Here is a 20,316-nt window from a genome sequence, read left to right as displayed (position 1 = left end):
ATGGTGACCTCGCTTCTTTGCACAGATTCTGTCATTCCTTTATTTCGGATCTTCTCAAAGTCATCATCTAGTGTGCATTCTGTTATATCACTTACTGCCTGTGTGTGCGGGGTGGGGCGGCTGTGAGTCAACCACGCAAAATTTAAATAATATGGTAACTATGCAAATTGAAAAACAATAAAAAAACATTTGCTGTACTAGTAATCACCGGCTCCAAAACAGCGCCACTATGTAGCTCCGGCCTTAACTTCAGTTGGATGGCCGAGGATCGAGGCAGTGATGGAGTGCTACAGCGTGCTTTATGTGTTATGGGCGCTGAAGGAGGCAACCGCGCCTCGCGAGGTTCTCTAGCTTTTTGTCTCACGCGCCGCTGTTTCGACCCGTGAAACGCACGTTTCGGACAGCGGTAGCCGCACCTGCGCAGACACCGACTGACCGCCACGCAGCGGGTGTTTTCGCATCGGACCGCAGCTGCCTGGAACCGCCCGCCATCGAACGTCTATGATTTCACAACACTAAGCGCGTTTAAGACCTCCGTACGTAATGCGATTTTGACCAATGACCACTGGCCACTGGTCTGATTCATCTCACAGTGCATAGATAGGTCTGTATTAACTCTTTGACCTCGTATCCTTATATTGTATTGTGTACTTTTACGTGTGCCTTTTTATGTTGCACTTTAGGATGCAATTCGAAACATGACCATTACCTGAAACCGTAATAGCCACGTTGTGAATGGCTTTAAAAATGCTGACTTTTCACAGCTGCAACTAAGCGAGGCTAGCTGGGCTAGACGGTTTTCGTGTCGTCGGCTATCCGGCCAGGTACCAGCAACGAACCCGCGAGCCGGCCAGGCTCCGGCGGCTAACCGGTTAACCGGTCAGGTACCGACGGCTAACCGGCCAACCGGCCAGGGACCGGTAGGTAGCCGGCTAATCGGCCAGACACCGGCGGCTAACCGACTAACCGGCCAGGCTCCGGCGGCTGACCGACTAGCCAGCCAAGCTCCGGCGGCTAACCGGCTAACCGGTCAGGCACCGACGGCTAACCGGCCAACCGGCCAGGGACCGGTGGGTAGCCGGCTAATCGGCCAGACACCGGCGGCTAACCGGCTAACCGGCCAGGCTCCGGCGGCTGACCGACTAGCCGGCAAAGCTCCGGTGGCTAACCAGCTAACCGGCCAGGCACTGGCGGCTGACTGGCTAACTGGACAAGCACCGGCGGCTAACCGGCTAGCCGTTTTTGTGGCTCTGGCTTAGGTTTATAACTGGACAGCACGGGCTCACGCACATTGATTTGTGCCTCATGAAGATCGACGCCCAGCTACAGTGAGTCTCTCAAGGTTCTCTGGGTTGCTGGGTCGCTCAAGGTTTTGGAACATAGCATCAAGATCACATTTGTTGTTGATGACATCGAGGCGCTGAAGACGCATCGAGGCGCTGAAGACGTATCCAGGCGTAATAGGATGGCGCTCAGTCAATCCTGAGCTCCCACGAGCCAAAGTAAGCGAGCCGCTTTATTAGTGTCTGCTACGGCGCTGACAACGAGACTCATCACGGAAAAAAGAGGTAAAAACGACAGCAACACCGGGGATTCTTTCGCTACGCTGCTTTTGCCAACTGACCTTATGATGTCCATCGCTCTCGCTGCATACACACACACGCACGCACGCACGCACGCACGCACGCACGCACGCACGCACGCACGCACGCACGCACACACACACACACACACACACACACACACACACACACACACACACACACACACACACACACACACACACACACACACACACACACACACACACACACACACACACACACACACACATGTATATATATATTTATATATATATATATATATATATATATATATATATATATATATATATATACGGCCCATTAGGCGCCCCTACGGCTAACTGATCGATCTGTGACTTCAAGGAAGCGAATTTCTCCGCGAAGTTGATCTTATCTGCCCATCCTAAAAGGTATTTCGGCCCAAACGGGACACAAACTACGACCTGCGTCTTGGATGGAATGACCGTACTCTGGACTAATCGTTAAATGTCTCAGTTGTTTGTCAGGGATTGAGAAACCACTCATAGCGTCATTTTCCCGTCGGGAAAAGAAAATATCAGGAGGTACACTGAAATGGGGCATGCCAGAAGTTTGCTTTAAAGCTAACAAGTCAAGCCGGATCTCTGAGTTCATGTGGGGACCTGGGCTCAGCGGACGGCTGCGAAACTTCTCTGAAAGTGTTGGGCGTGAAGAGGCGGCCGTCATCTGCTGTTGTAAACGTCCGTGCCTGGCCATTGAGGTTGGCTCTTAAGAGGTGAAAGCGGAACCCAGTCTTGTCCCCACCCGTGCCGGGACAGGTGTGGGACGAGTATTCGCATCGCTGGTGTCCTGGCAACGTGACTACGACTCCGTCGAAAACGTGGTCCCACATGTGGGACCATGTGTTTTACGGAGATTGATGCTGAACTGGAGCGCAGATTTCCCGGTCCTTCAATTTATGTCACCCAGATTTTGTAGTTCATGGACGTTCTTAATGAGATCTTCATCATTGCGCTAGAAACAGGCTACGCTGGTAGTGGGGTTAGCTGCTCTAATGAAAGCCTCCAGCGATCTTAGTCTCGTTCGAGAACGACAGCTTTCGCGAGCGGTTTCTAGTTCTGATGCCATTCATTGCGCGATTGATGAATTGACGACTGATGTCTAATGGCCGTGTCGTGGGCGTCAATACCAACTTTTTCACAGATTTCGTGAGACAAATCGTCATCTCACATGCATTAAATAAGCCGGATCGCCAACTCACGTCAATTAAATTGTCGATGCGCCGATTCTCGGCGCACTGATTATGAAGTGCCCCACATTCCGCAACGTGCGAGGCCGGGTCTGCGCCAAAAATGTACCCACTGGCCTTCACCTCGAAACAGCTTCGTCCTGAAACTTGGCAAACTGAAATCGTCTTCATTTTGAAACCGCGGGATGAACCTGTTCTCTGTGATTATACATACATGTTCCCAGTTTCATTCGAATTGGTCTCATCGAATGTAGCACTAACGACTGATTGTAACACAAGCTCAATAAAATTGCAATGAAACGGCAACGTTGTTTGGCGAGGTGCCACTGAATGCAGTGCATTGTAATCAAGTGCTAAAGCAATACTGACAAATTTTCGGCGTAACCGCAAAATATTTCGGCATGTTCAATAGGCCCTAGGATTACTGCCAGCAAATTTGGTAGAAAAAAATACGACGGGATTATACATGGTTCCATTGGTGGCCAACTATACAGACGCGACGTCCATTTTCCAGGCGATTGTTGCAATGCTGCAAAATTACAGTATATGTACAAGATAGTGTACACTCCACACATTTGACGTATTCATCATTAAGTACGTTCTGAGAGATGCATGCATATATATATATATATATATATATATATATATATATATATATATATATATATATAATACAGACGCAGTTGATTGAGAACACCAGAATAGACACCATATGGGTAAAATCGTTTGAATTAGGTTTTAATTGTCCCATCTGCCGCCACATACCGTGGGTTTCGTCCCAAAACTTTACCCTGGAACGCATCTGCGGAAAGTTTAACCGTTCTGTTGACTGTTGCCATATTTTATACTTACGCATCTTTATTAGTCACATCAAGATCAGGAGACTATTATGCTGCCATCGACCGAGTCAGTTTTTTCAAAAATTATATCGGCGAGTATTGGCGTGTTCTTCCTCGCGGTAGTAAAGATCTTCATCGACCTGCGCGTCGGCTATCGAATTTTTGTGTAAGATGGCGACCGAATGTGCCCGAGGCGCTCAGAAACACGATTGACGAGGGTCCGAGGCGCTTAACAAAAGTCTGTGTGAACACCATTGGAAACACATGCTGAGTTCCAATGTGTGTAGAGTACTACACTACGTCCTGACATGTAGATAACGTTGTGCTCCTGTTCTGCTTTTGCTCTGACGATTAAAAGGGCTAAATATCACGCGATGAGGAAGCCTAAGCTCCGCGTCATTCAAGCCTTGAACGCCCAGTAGTGCACCTTTAAGGGCCTTCCGTGAAAAGCCGATGTCTTACTGCGGAAATTGCATGGGCCTCGCCGAGCTCAATTACACGCTTTCAGATAGCCGTGCCTTAATTTAAAAGCGGCGGCTAATTAGCTGGACGCCGTACCGAAATTATGCGGGCGTCGCTGTGTCGTTGGAACTGCCCGCGTGCATACCGACTATGACACTCCGCCTTAATTGTGTACTCTCTGGCCACATTTAATTGCATTAGCTTCACACGCGAGGCTGTAGTTTTAAAATGCGTGCGGTCATGACGAAAAGCGGCGGGTGCAGGTGTAGTCGCCTTCTCTATTTAAAAACATCCTGCGTGCAGGTTTTCGCTGGGACATCGTATCTGAGCCTTCCCAAGCTGGGTACCTTCCGTTTAAAACCAGACCGCGCATAGAGCTCACGCCACCGAAAGGCTCTCGGAGAACCGGCGAGGTTTATGTCTCCGCAAAAGGCACAAACAACGCCGGCCTTGACCCGAGGCGTTGCTGGTAGCGACTCCCCAGGTCGTCTGCCGTTTGGGACTGGCTCCCTCCCCCTCCCCGACCCCCCGATGGGGGGTCGCTTGGCGACGGTGGCTTGACGGTTTGGCCGGGTCGCGTCGCAACAGAGTTTTTGCCGGCGGTGCGGTACGCGGACGCGTCCACGGATGCTGCTCGCGGGGTGTGTTCGGCTGAAACGGCTCACTGATCTTGAACGTGGGGTGCGTTCGGCTGAGGCGGCTCACTTATCTTGAAGGATCAAGGATCTTGATAGATCCTTATCTTGACGGATCGAAGTCTGTTCCAACGGATTTGGGCCTACCAAACGAGGCTTTGAATTTGTATCTTTCGTATGAATTGTAAACCCCAACAAATCCGGAACGCGTGCAAAATTGTCATTCATTACGTTCTGTCTTCTTTTGTCTTTTTCTTTCTTCCTATTTTGTTTGCCAGTGATCGATACCGTGTTCATAATAGTGATAGTCATTCATAATGGAGGTATCATCAGGTGGTCATCGCTCTTCACTTCCCTTATGTTAGAGCTAACATTGGCGCCGACATATTACGGCGTAAAGAGATTGGTATTTGTAGTGAAAAGAAAGCCGTGCTATTAATCAGGGAGAGCACGTAAAAACTAAAAACACTACACTTCCAGCCTGGAACTATCAATGGTGCACCAATACCCTTAACGGCCATTTGCGATTTTACTGACAAAGAGCCTCGGTCTCCATTGGCAATACAATTACTTTGCACGAGTGATGCCCCAGTTCCCAGCTCGTTAACCTCTGCTTTTCGCTCTTTCCCTCGCTTCCCCCTCTTTCACTCTGTCTCATGTTTTGCCGGACTTCCGCCCCATTTGCCTCGCTGGGCGATGGCTTTCTAGGGAATGTGCCTTAAAGGAACTGTCCACAGACCCCTGACGTGCCGGCAACATGGCGGGGAGCGCTCTGTGACGGCATGTCTCAGCTGTCACGGGCCAACACTAACGACCACTTGCCGGATGCGTCGGCGCCTGCTTCATCGCAAAGGAAGAAGCCACATCATCGGCTCGGCAAAAAAAAAAAACAACAAGGGCGATCGCCGCTCGTTCATTCCACCGAAACTCCGAAAACACTCATACATAATGCAATGACATGCATTACAACACCCAGCACAACAATGGACGCCGTTTTTCCTCGTTTACCATGCGCCACTTTTACAAACGGAGCACTTAGAGTGTGAATGGCGTTTGTGGTCGTTACGACAGCATTTACAATATATGTTCTGATTAACAAGTGTTGAATATAGCACCTTCCCTTCCCTACGCAGAACCCTAACATCGCTCAACAGTTACAAGAATATATAGCTTCTGAAGTAAGCGACAAAAAGTACATAAACAACGCCAACACTACACATTTCACTATGGCCTCATGGCCACATTTCAGGGGTGGATGGCTATGCCAACGCGCCGGTCACGTTCGAAGGGCATTTACAAGATTTGGGCTACCGATGCTGGTGCATTGGTTGCCAATTGCCGTTTCTCCATCTTTTGACGCGGGAAATCGTATCACTTTCAGAGCTTCATTTGGCTTGTTTCCTTCCTATGTGCTAGTCAGAATTCCTGCGGCATCCATCCGCCATCAATCGCCCCTTACTGTTGTAAATTGCCAGGCATGCGTTGGCTTTGTGATGGAGTGAACACGTGTCTGCACATCGTAGTCGTGTCGCCATCATCAACGACAAGGCGTCGGTGCGCCGCCATCAACGCAGACGTCAAAACGGTGCAGATGAATCGCAACGGAAGGGATGAAGAACTGGAAAGAGACTGATGCAAATGACGCTACGTTTCCACAGGTACCAACAATTTCGAATTATATAAATCCAATACTTCTTGCTCGGCCCAATACCTTGAAGTCTTGGGAACTCCCGTTCAGAACGATGGACGGTGACAGAGTTACATCTTAGATGAGGACGTGTGGTGAACGTCGCCAAAGTGAATGAAAGCTATCGCCAGTTCCGGAGGAAACATGTTTAGTTTCATCCAAAACGGACCACCAATGATGAAAGCGTTCGTTTCATAACCTAGGTGAGTTTACAACATTAAACGTCTGTACACCACGGAACACGTACAGTAATCATTACAAAATTGGCGCATCGGGCTGACAGGCTCCGCTACAAAATAACAGCTGTTTTCTGTACAGAACCGCCACCATATGGTTAATTGCACTATGACCCATTCAGCTTCTAACGGATGGTGATCCATTGCCACCATACTTCCGGTAATCACAGAGAAAATTGGTGGTAGATCAGGTTGCCCCGTTAGCACCCAACCTTGAGTCTCTAGGGAGCAGTTGTGCGGGCTTGTCAAGCTCCAGCGTATCCACACTTCCTTCATTTAGCGAACACTCTACCATCGCAACACCGACAGCCAGTGTCAATCAATGTCTGTTCGCAAACCACAATATCTGTTCATCGAAAAGCCACATGCCCTCAGGGCACTAAAACATTTCAACAACCACGCCTTCAGCTTCTGCGGTCACCACGCAGCGTCAGACGTCCGAGCCGCGCCTCACCGAGGCGTGGCTCATCACCCGAGAGGTCGGTAAGCCTTCGCCGGCGTCTGCCCCGCCGGCCGCCTCTCGGCACCGCCGTAACCCTCGCTGCGTCCCACAGCAGCTGGACTGCCCCGGCGGCGCGTCTCAGATGGCGTGCAGCGCGTGCCGTCCGCTGGAAGCCTCGCGGGACGCGCCGTCTTCCTCCCCGCGGCCTCCCTCAGCCGATGGCCGGCACCTTCAGGGTCAGGTGACCGTTGGACGTCTCGGCCAGGCTGCAGGGGTTGAGCGAGCGTGACAGGGGAAGGCTGCCGAAGCCCGTGAGGCCGGTGCTCGGGTCGACGGACATGGCACGCTCCTCCATCTCGCGCTGGTCGACCGACTTGCCGCCCGTGCGGCGGGGGAACACCGAGTTCTCCGCCTGCAGGGCGTTGTTGACGTCGGGTAGGCGCGCGCATTGGCACGCCTTAACGAACGACTTCTTGAAGTTGTCGCTGAGGAAGGCGTACAGGATAGGGTTGACGGCGCTGTTGAAGTAGGTGAGCGTGTAGACGAGCAGGATGACGCAGACCATGACGGGGCTGTGGCGGACGCGCGCCTCGCTACTGAGCGTCATCGAGAGTTGGGTGACCCAGAAGGGCAGGTAGCAGCAGAAGTAGACGGTGATGACGGTCAGTACCAGCCGCGTCACCTTGCGGTGGCTCTTCTTGCGCTCGCGAGACCGGTTCTTCGGCCCCACATGGCGTAGCTTGTGGATGACGAGGACGTAAAAGACGAGGATCAGGATGACGGGCATGGCGAAGGACATGACGAAGGTGTAGAGGGTGAACGCCTTCTCGCCGCCGATGTCCTCCGGCCAAAAGATGTTACACTGGCCCTCGTACTCGGCAGCGTACATGAAGAGCGGCACCACCATCAGGGAGCTGGCCGTCCAGGCCGTCAGACAGACGATTTTGGACACGAGCGGTGTACGCCACTGGGTCGAGCTGATGGGGTGACAAACGGCGAGATAGCGGTCCGCACTCATCACCGTCAGGAACAGACTGCTGGTGAACTGGTTGATGCTGGTAATGGTCCAGTAGATCTTGCACATGACCATGCCGAACGGCCAGTGACCCAGCGACATCGTGGTCAGGATGAAGGGAATGCTGATGAGGAAGATCTCGTCCGCCACCGCCAGGTTGAAGATGTAGAAGTTGGTGACGGTTTGCATCTTGCTGTAGCGCAGGATGACGTAAATGACAAGCGTGTTACCGCTCAGCCCGATCATCATCACTGTGGCGTAGAGGATGGCGTTGATGACCTTGTAGGGGTCGGTGCTTGGCGCCACCTGGAGACAGTTGACCGTATCGTTGTCCAGCAACTGAAGCACCGTGCAGTTCTGGTACGGATTTCCTGACGCCATGGCCGAGGCGTTCGCGACGTCGTCCTAACAGGCGAAGCGCCGGCGCGATGACCAGTGCCGGGACCTCCACTAGCAGCTTGGTCCACCTAGTGACGAAATTCGGTCGCCAGGATCACCGGTGGGCAGAGGCGTCGAAGACCTTAGACAGCGACGACGTCACTCAGCGGGCCGCTCGCGCGGAGCAACAGTTGCCGTCTAGGAGCCGGAGGCGCTCCAGCAGGCTCAGTCTCGGCAGCTTCCGGCGGCTGCCGGAGATCAGCGCTTCCGGCCGGGAAATCAGGGAACATCCGGCACAGACGGGAGCCGGAGAGGCGGGCTTGCCTGGCAACGCCCGCGCGTCGAGACAGACGGCAGTAGACTGCTGACAGCGGCTCGGCGACTGGCGGGAGGCGGAGGCGGCAGGCCGGAGCGGAAGGGCTCGCGCTCGGGAGCCGACGACGTGAGGCGTGGCGCGACTTCGTGAGGCGCGCGAGGACTTCTCCCTAGCGTCCGGCCGGCAGGCGTCGCCCGTTCGGCGCCGAGCTCGGCGGGCGTCTAGAGGTGGAGGCAGCACTGCAACGAAACAGAATCGCTCCGTCAATAACGCAGGTACTTCGCGCTAGGTGAATCTTCTCGCAGCATCAGGCTCCTGAAAATGTATTCGTGCATGCAACCTCTTGCAGTATTGGCTGTAATGGTAATTGAATGGTTTTAGCCGTCTGTTACAGGACAGCGTTGCATGCTAAATTATGGAGCGCTGCTTATTTCCCGATAATAAGACGAGGCACCGACATAAGTGCTGTGCCATACGGCATCTGCTGTGACGTTAACGCTTAGGAATGTGCAGTGATCGACGCTCTGTCTAGTGGCGACTATAGTAATGCATACAGTTAACTCCAATCAGAAATCAAGGCAAAGCTGCAATTCTTTGATGGTGTTTTCCTAGCAACTGTAAGTGGTAAACTGACAACGTTTTATGGTTAAAATATCAAGTAAAAGATGAACGACCGTGAAGATATCATGAACGGTTCACATCCGGTGTCATTTGCTGCGTGATGCAACTACAGGGGTTGTCGTCAGATTAGTATAGTTGTCGGCCGGTCGACAAATTGGCGACAGATTAGGACAAGACAAGTGGCTCCACGACGCGGTCCTGTGCCGACGCCGCTGTCACGGCCGAGCGCGTTGGGGCTAGCGGCGATGTGCTGCTCCCCTCCCGGCTCTCGACCAGACCCCGCCGCGACACGCTGGCTCGGTCAGCCGTGAAGAGCGATCGGCAGGTCGCCTGGGGCCCCAGAGGGTCGCCTCGACCCGGGGCACGGCCCGTCACACCGCCCACGGCCGGCAGGGGGCTCAGCAACAGTCTGTTGTGCTTGGCGTTGGTGCGACGACGCTTGGCCAGAGTTGGCCACGGACGGACACTGCCACCACGGACGTCGTGCTGGCAGTGGGTTGCAAATGTAGGTCACAGACCGATCCCTGGCGTCGTGTGCCATGCGAAGGGTAGGGCAAAGACTGACCGCAAAGAACGGGCGGAGACCGCCCGCTGGTCAGAGGCACGCCCCCCCCCCCCCCTAGCGTCGGAGCGGGTACCGGCAGCCGTCACTAGGCTTCTTCGCCGGAAGCTAGGCCTTCGCTCTCTTCCGCTGTGCTGTGATGTGCAGTAGCCGGATGTCCGATGCAGAATTCACGCCCGGCGGCCAAATGGTGCCCCGTTACAACGGACACCAGAGCGGCTCTATCACTCACATATGCAATATGGTGTTCATACTAGGATGACATGCGCACATAATGAGAAGGGAATAATAGGTTAGCGGTGGAACGAGAGGTACATGTGAAACTGGCTGGTGAATGGATGATGCAGCGTCTGGATTGCGTGGTAAGCACGAAGTGGTATCGCACGGTTGCCGATTGCTCGCTGCTCATTTGGCTACACAGTGCGTGATCGGGAGGATAGAGGCGCGTGTGCAATGTGCATCCATAGGACTGTGTATGTGAACATCTATTGTGAGACAAAAAACCAGCTGCTCCCGCCCAGCAGCGGGACACCCCGCCCAGCAGCAGAACACGCCGCCCAGCAACGGAACACCCCGCCCAGGAGCGGAACACCCCGCCCAACAGCGAAACGCCCCGCCCAGCAGCGGAACACCCCGCCCAGCGGCAGACCCACGCCCAGGAGCGGAATGCCCCATCCAGCAGCAGAACACCCCGCCCAGCAGCGGACCCACGCCCAGGAGCGGAACGCCCCACCCAGCAGCGGAACCCCCGCTCCACTGCCGCGCGCTGGTCCGTCCAAATAGCCCGCTCAGCAGCCGGCGCACCCGTATTTCAGCCGGGGCGCGACGCGGGCCGTGATAAGGGAGATGTGTGTGGCGTGCCCTGCATGATGAAGGCGGCGCACCGCGCATGAGCTGTGATGAACGCGGCATGCAGGCGCAATGTGCCATGCATGGCCGGTTCGCTCCCGGTAATAAGCTCGTCCTATGGCAGGCGTCTCTCTCATGATCCATTCAGTTAGTCGTTGAACTGTAAAGAAGCGTGTCCTGAGTACGAACGCCTATGAGGGGAAGAATGCACCTCAGCTTGTTCAGGTTGTCACCAGTTCGTGCGCAGCGGATTGGAAAAACGTAACGTTCCACAAAGTGTTGATTGTTAGAATGCAGTTTTCAACCCATCAGGATATGCAATCTAACCGCCAAAATGCACGGAGCCATGCACCAGTATCTATTTGCGATGTATTGTTATATCCACTCTGGAACCATTGTTATTCATGTTATAGACAATTATATGACACGTACACTACATGACAAGTAGTCAAGCATTGCAAACCTTCGCTCACGCTCTGAGAGTGATGAGTCGCACTAGTTGGCGCGTATTTAACACAAGGATCTATCAGCACTTTTCAATGAGCATTACATGCACATTTATAGCAATGGTCAATGGGTGCATTGCCATCATGACCAGTATTGAGTGATCACCATACATTGCTCTTTTCAAGGCCTCGCACGTTCCCCAAGTGGGTCTTTGCTGCTGTCCCCATCAGGTCCCAGCACTTGGCCGGCCCGCTCGTTCCATCAATGTCGTGACTTCGTGTATTCACGCTTGCATGTTAACGATCGTCTTTCCCGTCTCCTTGTTTGTCCTCTCGCCAGTGTGCCATCGATCGCCGCCTCCACGCCCTAAGGCAGCACCCCGCCTCCGGCCGATCCAACCGCTCGCGTGCCACTTTTTCCCCGCTCGTCGAGGGACCATCAGGTCAAATCTCCGCCGGGTCCGAACGACTGTCCAGACTTTGTTCCGACCTCCGCTCGCGCGCGCCGTCCGCCGCTGTCATTAATCAGCTCGTTCGCCGATGGGCGAGCTCTCCCCACACACCGCTCTGTGTCAACCCGTCTGGCGGCTTCGGCGCGCCCGTAATTGGAGGCCAGCGTCCCCGTCGCTGTTTGGTGATGGGATGAACGGCTGGCTGGGACCGTGCCGGCCTTATGAGCTTTGCTGTCCGTCGTTGACAGGGCTGTCGAGGGCGTCTCGTTGAGGATGTTGTTAATTTAGGTCACCGATTTGGGTTTAAGGATTTATCTGCTGTGATAGCAGTGGTGGTTTGTATCCATATAAAGTGCCGGTATTTGTCATTGCTTTCTTTATCGCACAGTGTCAGTATATTTCCTCTTACTGCGATCAGAGTCGAAATGCGGGCACTTTTTCACGTGGCTCTGAATAAACCTAGACACTTTTCGTTGCTGCTGAGCTGCCAAGAGCAAAATAGCTCTTTCAAATGCAGGTGAATGAGGATGTCGGAAGACCAATGGTATGTATACGGGATAACGTACGTGCCGCCAAACACACGATGTCGAACTTTGCATTTTCAGTGCCGGAGTTTTCAACATTTTCAGATGCGAAACCTTCAAGGCCTTAGCTTGCATAGGTCACCGAAAACAAACGTTGTGAAGGTCATGTCGGTCATATGTGTCTCAGACACCCATTAATTTACGTGTGGCGTCAAGTGTACACTTTAAAATACTTCCATGACTTGAAGGTCAGTTCGTCGTAGTCCATGCGTATGTGCGTACGAACATAGTCCGTCGTTGTAATTCCGTATACTGCAAAGGGCCAGTTTGATGCACACACACACACACACACACACACACACACACATATATATATATATATATATATATATATATATATATATATATATATATATATATATATATAAGCGCCCTATGTGACGTATGCAGATTTGCGGAGTACGATGAGCTCTGACTGTCATTGACAAACTAAGTCAAATGCTCCAAATGGATAAATATTCATGGACACATATTTTGCGTTCCACGACCTGACTTGATATACCTTAGCACATGGTGAAGACATATTGAGATGTTTGGTGCAGTTTAGTAGGAGCTATCCGACGCAGCTTGTGTTGTGGCAGCGTGTTCAGCTTCTGATAGGACGGGGTGGAGCATGGACACGAAATGCTTGACCCGATTGGCTTCATTTGACTTGCTACGGGTCGTACCCACTGATGGGTTACCATAGCGTGTAACCACGTGTGTCAAGGAACGCAAAGCATTATTTTCCACGTTGGCATAGGGCACGTAGTTTCCAGAATAGAACAAGCCCGACCTCATTAATTTTTCTCTATTGATTGGTTTACCCCATTAACGATATTTTGTACCAAAGTCCGCTGATGCAGATTCAATGCAGTATTGCTGTAGCTATCCCATGCGACGTTTTGCTCGGCTTGGGCATGTACATTTGTGGGTAGTGGGGCTGTGACTAGATTTGTGCTCGGCTTCAGTAGAGTACGTCCAACTCTGATTCTGTCTCAAAGGATACAGAGTCAATTTAGACCCTGATTCCAACCGACTTTTGCAAATTGAAGCTATCTCCGCATGACTCTGATTGCTTTGAAATAAATGCGGTCGACTCTAACTCTGACCCAAGGAAATCTTGTTCAGTTCCAGACCCGACTCCATTCTGACTCTGGGTGCATCAGGTGACACAACCCTGGCTCTGACCTCCCAATATCTGATGGAGTCAGCTTCATCCCGGTGCAACCAGTGTGGCTCACTCCTGGGAAAGTGAACGTTCGTTCATAGTCGCACAAGCACGCGATCTCAGTTTTTTGTGTGTAAATGGCCAAGATGGAGTGCTCCAAACACAAATAGCCAGGTTAATTGCAACTCACCGATTACGATTCTTAAGCCCTCAGCCGTGGCCTTAGTGAACGCTACCTGTTGCCCGCCAGGTATTTCATCAACGTGCCACTCGATTTGTCATGACCCGTTGGCGGGGGGCCGATGATCTCTACCATAATCATCCACGTGCCAACGTTTATTTGAGATCCGCGTCTACCTGACGTCTACCAGAAGGCTGTGTCTACCAGGTGTGACAGAGAGAGCTGTGTCTACCACACGCCTACTGGAAGCCCGCGTCTACCAGACGTTTGCCAGAGGCCCGCGTCCTCCAGACGTCTACCAGAAGGCAGTGTACCAGGTGTGACAAAGAGAGCTGTGTTTGCCAAACCTGTATCGGAGGGGCGCGTCTACCAGACGTCTGCCGGGGGGCCGCGTCTACCAGACGTCTGCCGGAGGGCCGCGTCTACCAGACGTCTGCCGGAGGGCCGCGTCTACCAGACGTCTGCCGGGGGGCCGCGTCTACCAGACGTCTGCCGGGGGGCCGCGTCTACCAGACGTCTGCCGGAGGGCCGCGTCTACCAGACGTCTGCCGGAGGGCCGCGTCTACCAGACGTCTGCCGGAGGGTCGCATCTACCACTCGCGTACAAAAGAGTCGCATCTAGAAGACTCTATTAGAGGGACTAAATTTTACTCTACCAGGGGCTCCAACCCCCTCCTCACTCCCCCCACTTGGAGAAGAAAGTGGGCCAAATCTGTGTAGGAACCATTTTGCAACTGCATTCTTGATAGGATTGTCTCATCATTTCCCACCGCTCAGCCCTCTCCCCTCAACTCATTTTACGAAATTACGCCCGCGGAGGCCACTAGACTGAGTGATTGGTGGCTGGGGCCTGCATTAAACTGACACATCACGGTTTATGTGAAGAATTCCAGGTAGGGTTTGCATGAAGAACTCGGAACAAAAAGTTGTCTTAATTGCTAGCTCCAATAAAAAGGCTGCAGCCTGCAAAATTTCGAAGGAAGCACTCTCAGTCGGGTTCTTAGATATCATGGCAAACTGAAAACTTATTTTCAGTTTTGTTCGTGACATACATATCGCGGATTTAGTGGTGTGTCGAAAACACAATCGCAAGATTACACTAACAACGCCAGCGACTGACTGGAATAAACAGGGTCAAATTTGAAACTCCTCTCTTTGCCTCTCCCGCCGAAATTCCAAAAAAATATCCCTTGGCATTTATTTGAGTGAGCATCTACCCTGTCATGAGTACGGGAAGCAAACACACACATATAACAGCCCCATCACTGCCCGTGCCTTACCCAGGGTAGCGCTGGGGCCAGGCGGGGCAGCTCACTCCCCGGTGCTGACTAACGGGCGACGACTGCGGTTTGCGAGAGCGCTGAAAGGCCTCTAAATATTTATGGCTTCGGCCCGACAGCGGCGGCGGTAGCCACCAAGGGTCTCTGAGGTGCACGCCTCCGCAGAGCAGAAAACTAGGACGGCCGATGGGCTCGCGATGCGCTGACACTCGCAGAAATGGGGTGCTAGCAGGGTATGCTGACAGCCCGAAGGCGGTGGTGTCGGGTATACTGACAGTTCAAACGATGTGGTGACGGGGTATGTCAACAGTACAGGCGACCCACATCGTCAGCTGCAGGTTCTCGGTGGTCACGCATTCGTACCGCCTCGATGCTCTATGTCCATCGGTGTCACTACTGCTACTTCTAGTCAGACTACGGGGGTCGAGTGCGGGGCATTGAGTTGGGCTGACAGCAGGAAGTGAATTATGGTAAGGGCTTAGCCCGGCCTGGCGCGCGAGTAAATCTGAAGCGATCTATAAACGAAGGAGTGGGTTGTGGGAACGGAACTTCACTATGTTATGTACCTAGACCAGACAGTACTCATAGCCCCATTCCTCGGAGAAAAACGAGGAGAATAGAGATATAGATGCTTTGATATTTCGGCAATATGCCTTCATCAAAACGAATAGCAGGGGTGAATTCAGCGAAGGGAAAGCAGAAGGAATTCACTTCTGCTATTCGTTTCGATGAAGGCGGGTTGCCAAAACATCAACGCATTTATATATTTCTATTCTCCTGAATTTCCTCCAAGGAATAAGGCTACGACTCCTGTCTTATCTACGTGAATAATGTTCCTCACAAACGCACTTAACAACTTACGCTGCGTACTTCGTCAATACATGGTGGTCTGTAAACACATCAGGTTTGCACAGACCGACAAACATCTTGTTATGCTTTGAGCCTTCGCTAGCTACATACAAGGCACTCGTAACCATTTTACACAAACGTACAGACTTGGACCAGATCGCACATGAAGTCGGTGAAAGCGAGACTAGTCGACACAAAACGCAGATTGCTATAGATTATGTCGCTCCATGGTAAACCACGCCATGTCGTAGGCCGGCCACCGATGTTTCCACTTCTGCTCAATGGGGCAACTAATCTGATAGCCTGACCCCAGAGACCCAGAGCTAATGAGCACCATTCACGTTCCATGTTATCTAATGTCATAGCCCATGCCTATACAGCACAGCTCGCTGCATCAGGCTCCATCTTCGGTGTGCAGACCAATCAGAGAGCGCCTTTCATATCATTCGCAGACCTAACAATACCAAGCGAGTGGACAGAAATTGTCCAGCCGTAGGTTCTTTCTCCTATGCCGTCTGTACGGATTCCCTCTACCGGGTCTGCCGGTCCGCTACATGGGGCTGGACGGACACGGGGCACGAGGCGCGGACACGGACGGACACGCGGCACGAGGCGCGGACACGGACGGACACGGGGCAGCATCAACTTCATAAGGCTGCTCTGTGCCGGGGATCGTGTGAACATCTCATCCGGACATTTGGCTCACTCGTCCATAGCATGCACAAGCGCACACATTTCTTCCGTGAGGGAGGAGGGGTGCGTGCATTGTGTATTCGTCCCGCATACGACGTGGCAGCGCCACCACCAAAGCCGGGGGGTGGGGGGGGGAGGGGGGGGGGGGGCGCTGCCCCGTTTGTCGCCCCGTCTGTCTTCTATACGCCGGGGCAGCGCCACCACCAAAGCCGTGACATTTGTATTCTATACGTCTTCTATACGCCGGGGCAGCGTCGCTGCCGGAGCCATGGCATTTGTCTGTTTTCTATACGCCGGGGCAACATCGGTGCCGAAGCCATGCCACCTGCCTGCCCTGTTTATGCCCGGGCAGCGCCCCTTCCGAGGCCAAGCCACCCGGAGATGGCAAATGGCCAGCTCACAGTTGCCACCCACCGACAGGACAAGCACGGCCCTCGCCTCAGCCGGATAGCAACAGACTCCTACCCTCCCACGCCCTCCCACGCCCGGCAGTTCATTGCCGCCAAAGACTTCCACCCTCCCACTTCCTCCCACGTCCTCCGAACCGCGACAGTCCATTGTCACAGCAGCCTCCCGTCCTCCTATGTGTTTTGGAGTCCGGTAGGCCCTTGCCGCACCCACCACACCGCGGACTTCTCATCGAACACGCGTCCGCAGGCCTCAGGCCAGCTCAAAAGCCACACGGAAAGCCGTGAAAGCACGAAACGCACAGCGTCACTACCCAAATAGGGATCTGACGATGATAATATGGCTTCAGCAATTCGATACTTGCCTTACTTGTCCCCCGTTCAGCATGTCGCTCACATCGTTTTCCTAGCTCCATAGTCCCTGACAAGCGCGCGCCGACTTTGCACCTATTCGTTGCGAGTGGTGCCAGAACAGTCATGCGACACTCTTGTGATTGCTCATCTTTCAAGCGGGTGCGCAATGGAGGAAGCTTCGTAATCTACCAACCCACCGCATCTGACCCGCTAAAAAGAGCCCGCGGGCTTTTTGCCGTGCTGGACCATGACTGGCGGAATTTTACGGGTTGATAATGTTAGAATGCAGGAGAGAGCACTTCACGCTAGAACTCATGCATGTCTTCCACAAATCAGAGTGCAATGTCACGCACAAACCAATCATACAGAATTGTTTAGTGATGTATTTAGCAAGGGCCATAGCAAATGGAAGCCCACGGTAGACGTAGCACACCATTAATCCAGGTGCACAATTACGAGATTGAACAACTTAATGCAAATATCTCACCGAAAGAATCACGAATATCTGCCCAAAGTTTTAAAGCTTGGTCAGATTTCATTGAGCAGAAGCCAGGTGGGTCCTTTATATAAACACTGGAACGCACTACGCTTAGCTATTATGGTGACACCAATTGTGGGGTCAAGGTGCGCTTGAATTGTCTCATTTCATGCACAAGCCATACTCCACAGTTAATATCAATGATGAGTGAAATGACCACAGGGCTGTATAGCATTCATCGTTCTAACTTCGCCCACTGGTTAACACAGTACGCAACAATTACCCTTGCATCACATGTGTAACAGTTGTTGACACCGAATAGTAGAAATACAGGGTTCGTCTATTCATACAAGGTTTTTTATGTAAACAAGTACATAGTTTACGACCACGATAACAAGGGCCTCTTACGTGTGATGCCCTTCACCCTCAAAGCGATTGACATTCATTTTCAACATACATGGTTCAAAAAGATGTTTGCCTTGGTTTATTCTGTCATTTCTTCTGATGCCTGAACATATGGTTTTGCCAAAAATTTCATTTCAACAATCATGACGTAAATAAAACCTTCGATATGGTTCTGAAACTTGCGGTTTTGTGGACGGATATCTAGGACGTGCTCAGCTCAGTTTTTACTTTCGTTGAAACCTTTATTGAGTATATAGTAGCATATCACGGCTTTCTGTGGCAAACCTTAAAGTGAACGATGTCTATTGAGTGGCAGAAGCAGCGTTCTGGAGCAAAACTGTACTAGCACTCTTGCACGTGGTGTCACAAATGGCGCAGAGGTGGCGCTCTGGGAGGAAGCATGGGTGAATGGTGCCAGGAGGGCTATGTGGACCGTTTCAAGGATTCCATGTGATGCCCATTCCCGCTGTTGTATGATTTATCCACTCAAGTTTAGCAAACGCCACATCAGAGCCTGAACCTCTGTCTTGAATCCGACTGATGACATTACGGCCGTTGTTACGCATCCGCCTTCCTTGAGGTACACGGAAAGAAATATGCAATTTTAGCTGCAGTGTCGCGTTAAATGCCATTATTTTTTATAGCTGCGTACTATGTGTGCTCATGTACCGTGGAATGAACTGAGGAGATTCCCCATGGTTTGGTGTATCGACCATTTCTTCACCTTTTTTTGTACAAAGTCATCTGTTGATGCAGACAGCTATAGAAGACCAAGCGTATGATTCACTGAGACGACGTACAGGGGGAAAATTTCCTGGCACGTTTTGGCGAGCGGCCCAGGTTCGATTTCATCCCCTCGTTTCGATTTGTAGCTGGAAGCAGCCATTAACGCTTAAGACGCAATATGGTGCTATAAAGATACCACAGTTGGAGCGCTTTGTGTTACTGCTGTCTTAGCCCAACCATTCGTGTGAGGCAAACAAGGTTGTGCATTTGATCACACTAGCATCAATTATGCCATGTGCATAAAATTTGCTACAAGAAAAACAACCAAATGTAGATTCACTTAGCTGAGCACTTGCGGGCAACATCTGTTCAGCATGGTAATACGGCTTGATTTTGCAGGTAGATGCCTAGTTAGCCAGAGCGGTGCGGACTGCCACTTTGGACAAAGTTGGGTCTCTAGCAAGGAGCAATATAAACAGTAAGATCATCGAAGCACCCCATCCATGCCCATTGGACGCCCCATCTACCACACTGATCCTGCGCATTCAGGTCAGCACCGCCGGGGAGCGATAAACTGTTGGGCAAGAGCTCATTCTGTGCCGACGCTACGGCCCAGAGCAGCGATCTCACCTCAAATAAGGGCTATCTCTTGACTGATAGGTCGGCATGCGACCTGTGACGTGACATACGTCACGAACCGTAAAGCACTTCTTGACTTCACCATTATTTATGGCCGTCCCACAGTGTAAGTGTAAGAATGCAGCTACGTGGTACTAAATCACCAGCTCACACTGGCAGCTTGGCCGAACAAAAAATACGTCGGCCGTTTCCGAGAGAGTGCATTGTAATCTCGACGTCGACGCGTCCCTAAACCCCAAACAGCTCCGGCATCCCGGGGGAAAGCCACAAACAACGTTCGCTGTAGCGAACACCGAACCCTTACCATTTTTTGCCCAAGCACCCTTTCAACATTCAAACAGCACATCCGCACACTACCGCCACATAACACCGTTTGGCCAGGCTCACACCCGTCCCCGCCCAAAAACACCCCCGACACCCACACCACACCCCGGGAGCATGCACGCCACCCACCTGCACCCGACCGGCACCCGTCGGACGGCGTCAGCACACGCGCACCGAACCCGCACCCGACCGCTACCTGACGGATCGACGTCTCCCGAGACGGCGCTGGCGCCGCTGTTGATCGCCGCCCGTCGACTCCGGCGGCGCTGCGTCGGCCCCGACGCGGCAGCCGGTCTCTCGACGCTGTCTTCGACCGCGGACCGCAGCGCGCGCGCGCGCGCCGCCGCCGCCGACACATCTCATTCGGACCTGGCGCGCCGCGCCGGTCGGCATTGATTTTGGGGAGGCGATGCCGGCTGCCGGCGCGACCGGCGACAGGGAGCTGACCCCGTGGAGAGAGGCTCGGGGGAGGGAGGTGCTGACTCGGGGGAGAGG

The 20,316-nt window shown here is 52.5% G+C and overlaps 1 protein-coding gene across 3 annotated transcripts; it reads right to left on the bottom strand.

Moving 5' to 3' along the window:
* Window positions 1-7,051: 7,051 nt before the first annotated feature.
* On the bottom strand, window positions 7,052-20,102 carry LOC119095748 (somatostatin receptor type 2). 3 transcript variants are annotated; one of them, XM_037218601.1, is made up of 2 exons: window positions 19,951-20,102; window positions 7,052-9,060 (listed from the first exon to the last, which is right to left on the bottom strand). In XM_037218601.1, exon 2 carries the CDS (start codon window positions 8,506-8,508, stop codon window positions 7,324-7,326), a length of 1,185 nt encoding a protein of 394 aa, XP_037074496.1. In that variant the 5' UTR covers window positions 8,509-9,060; window positions 19,951-20,102; the 3' UTR covers window positions 7,052-7,323. The 3 variants fall into 3 exon arrangements, with proteins under 3 accessions (XP_037074496.1, XP_037074497.1, XP_037074498.1); XM_037218602.1 differs by having other exon boundaries at window positions 20,018-20,068; XM_037218603.1 differs by lacking the exon at window positions 19,951-20,102 and adding an exon at window positions 14,947-15,000.
* Window positions 20,103-20,316: the final 214 nt, after the last annotated feature.

This window comes from Pollicipes pollicipes, unplaced genomic scaffold (genome assembly GCF_011947565.3).
Source record: "Pollicipes pollicipes isolate AB1234 unplaced genomic scaffold, Ppol_2.1 Scaffold_4219;HRSCAF=4965_pilon_pilon_pilon, whole genome shotgun sequence".
Taxonomy (NCBI): Eukaryota; Metazoa; Arthropoda; class Thecostraca; order Pollicipedomorpha; family Pollicipedidae; genus Pollicipes; species Pollicipes pollicipes.
This window is presented reverse-complemented; position numbering and strand designations above follow the sequence as displayed.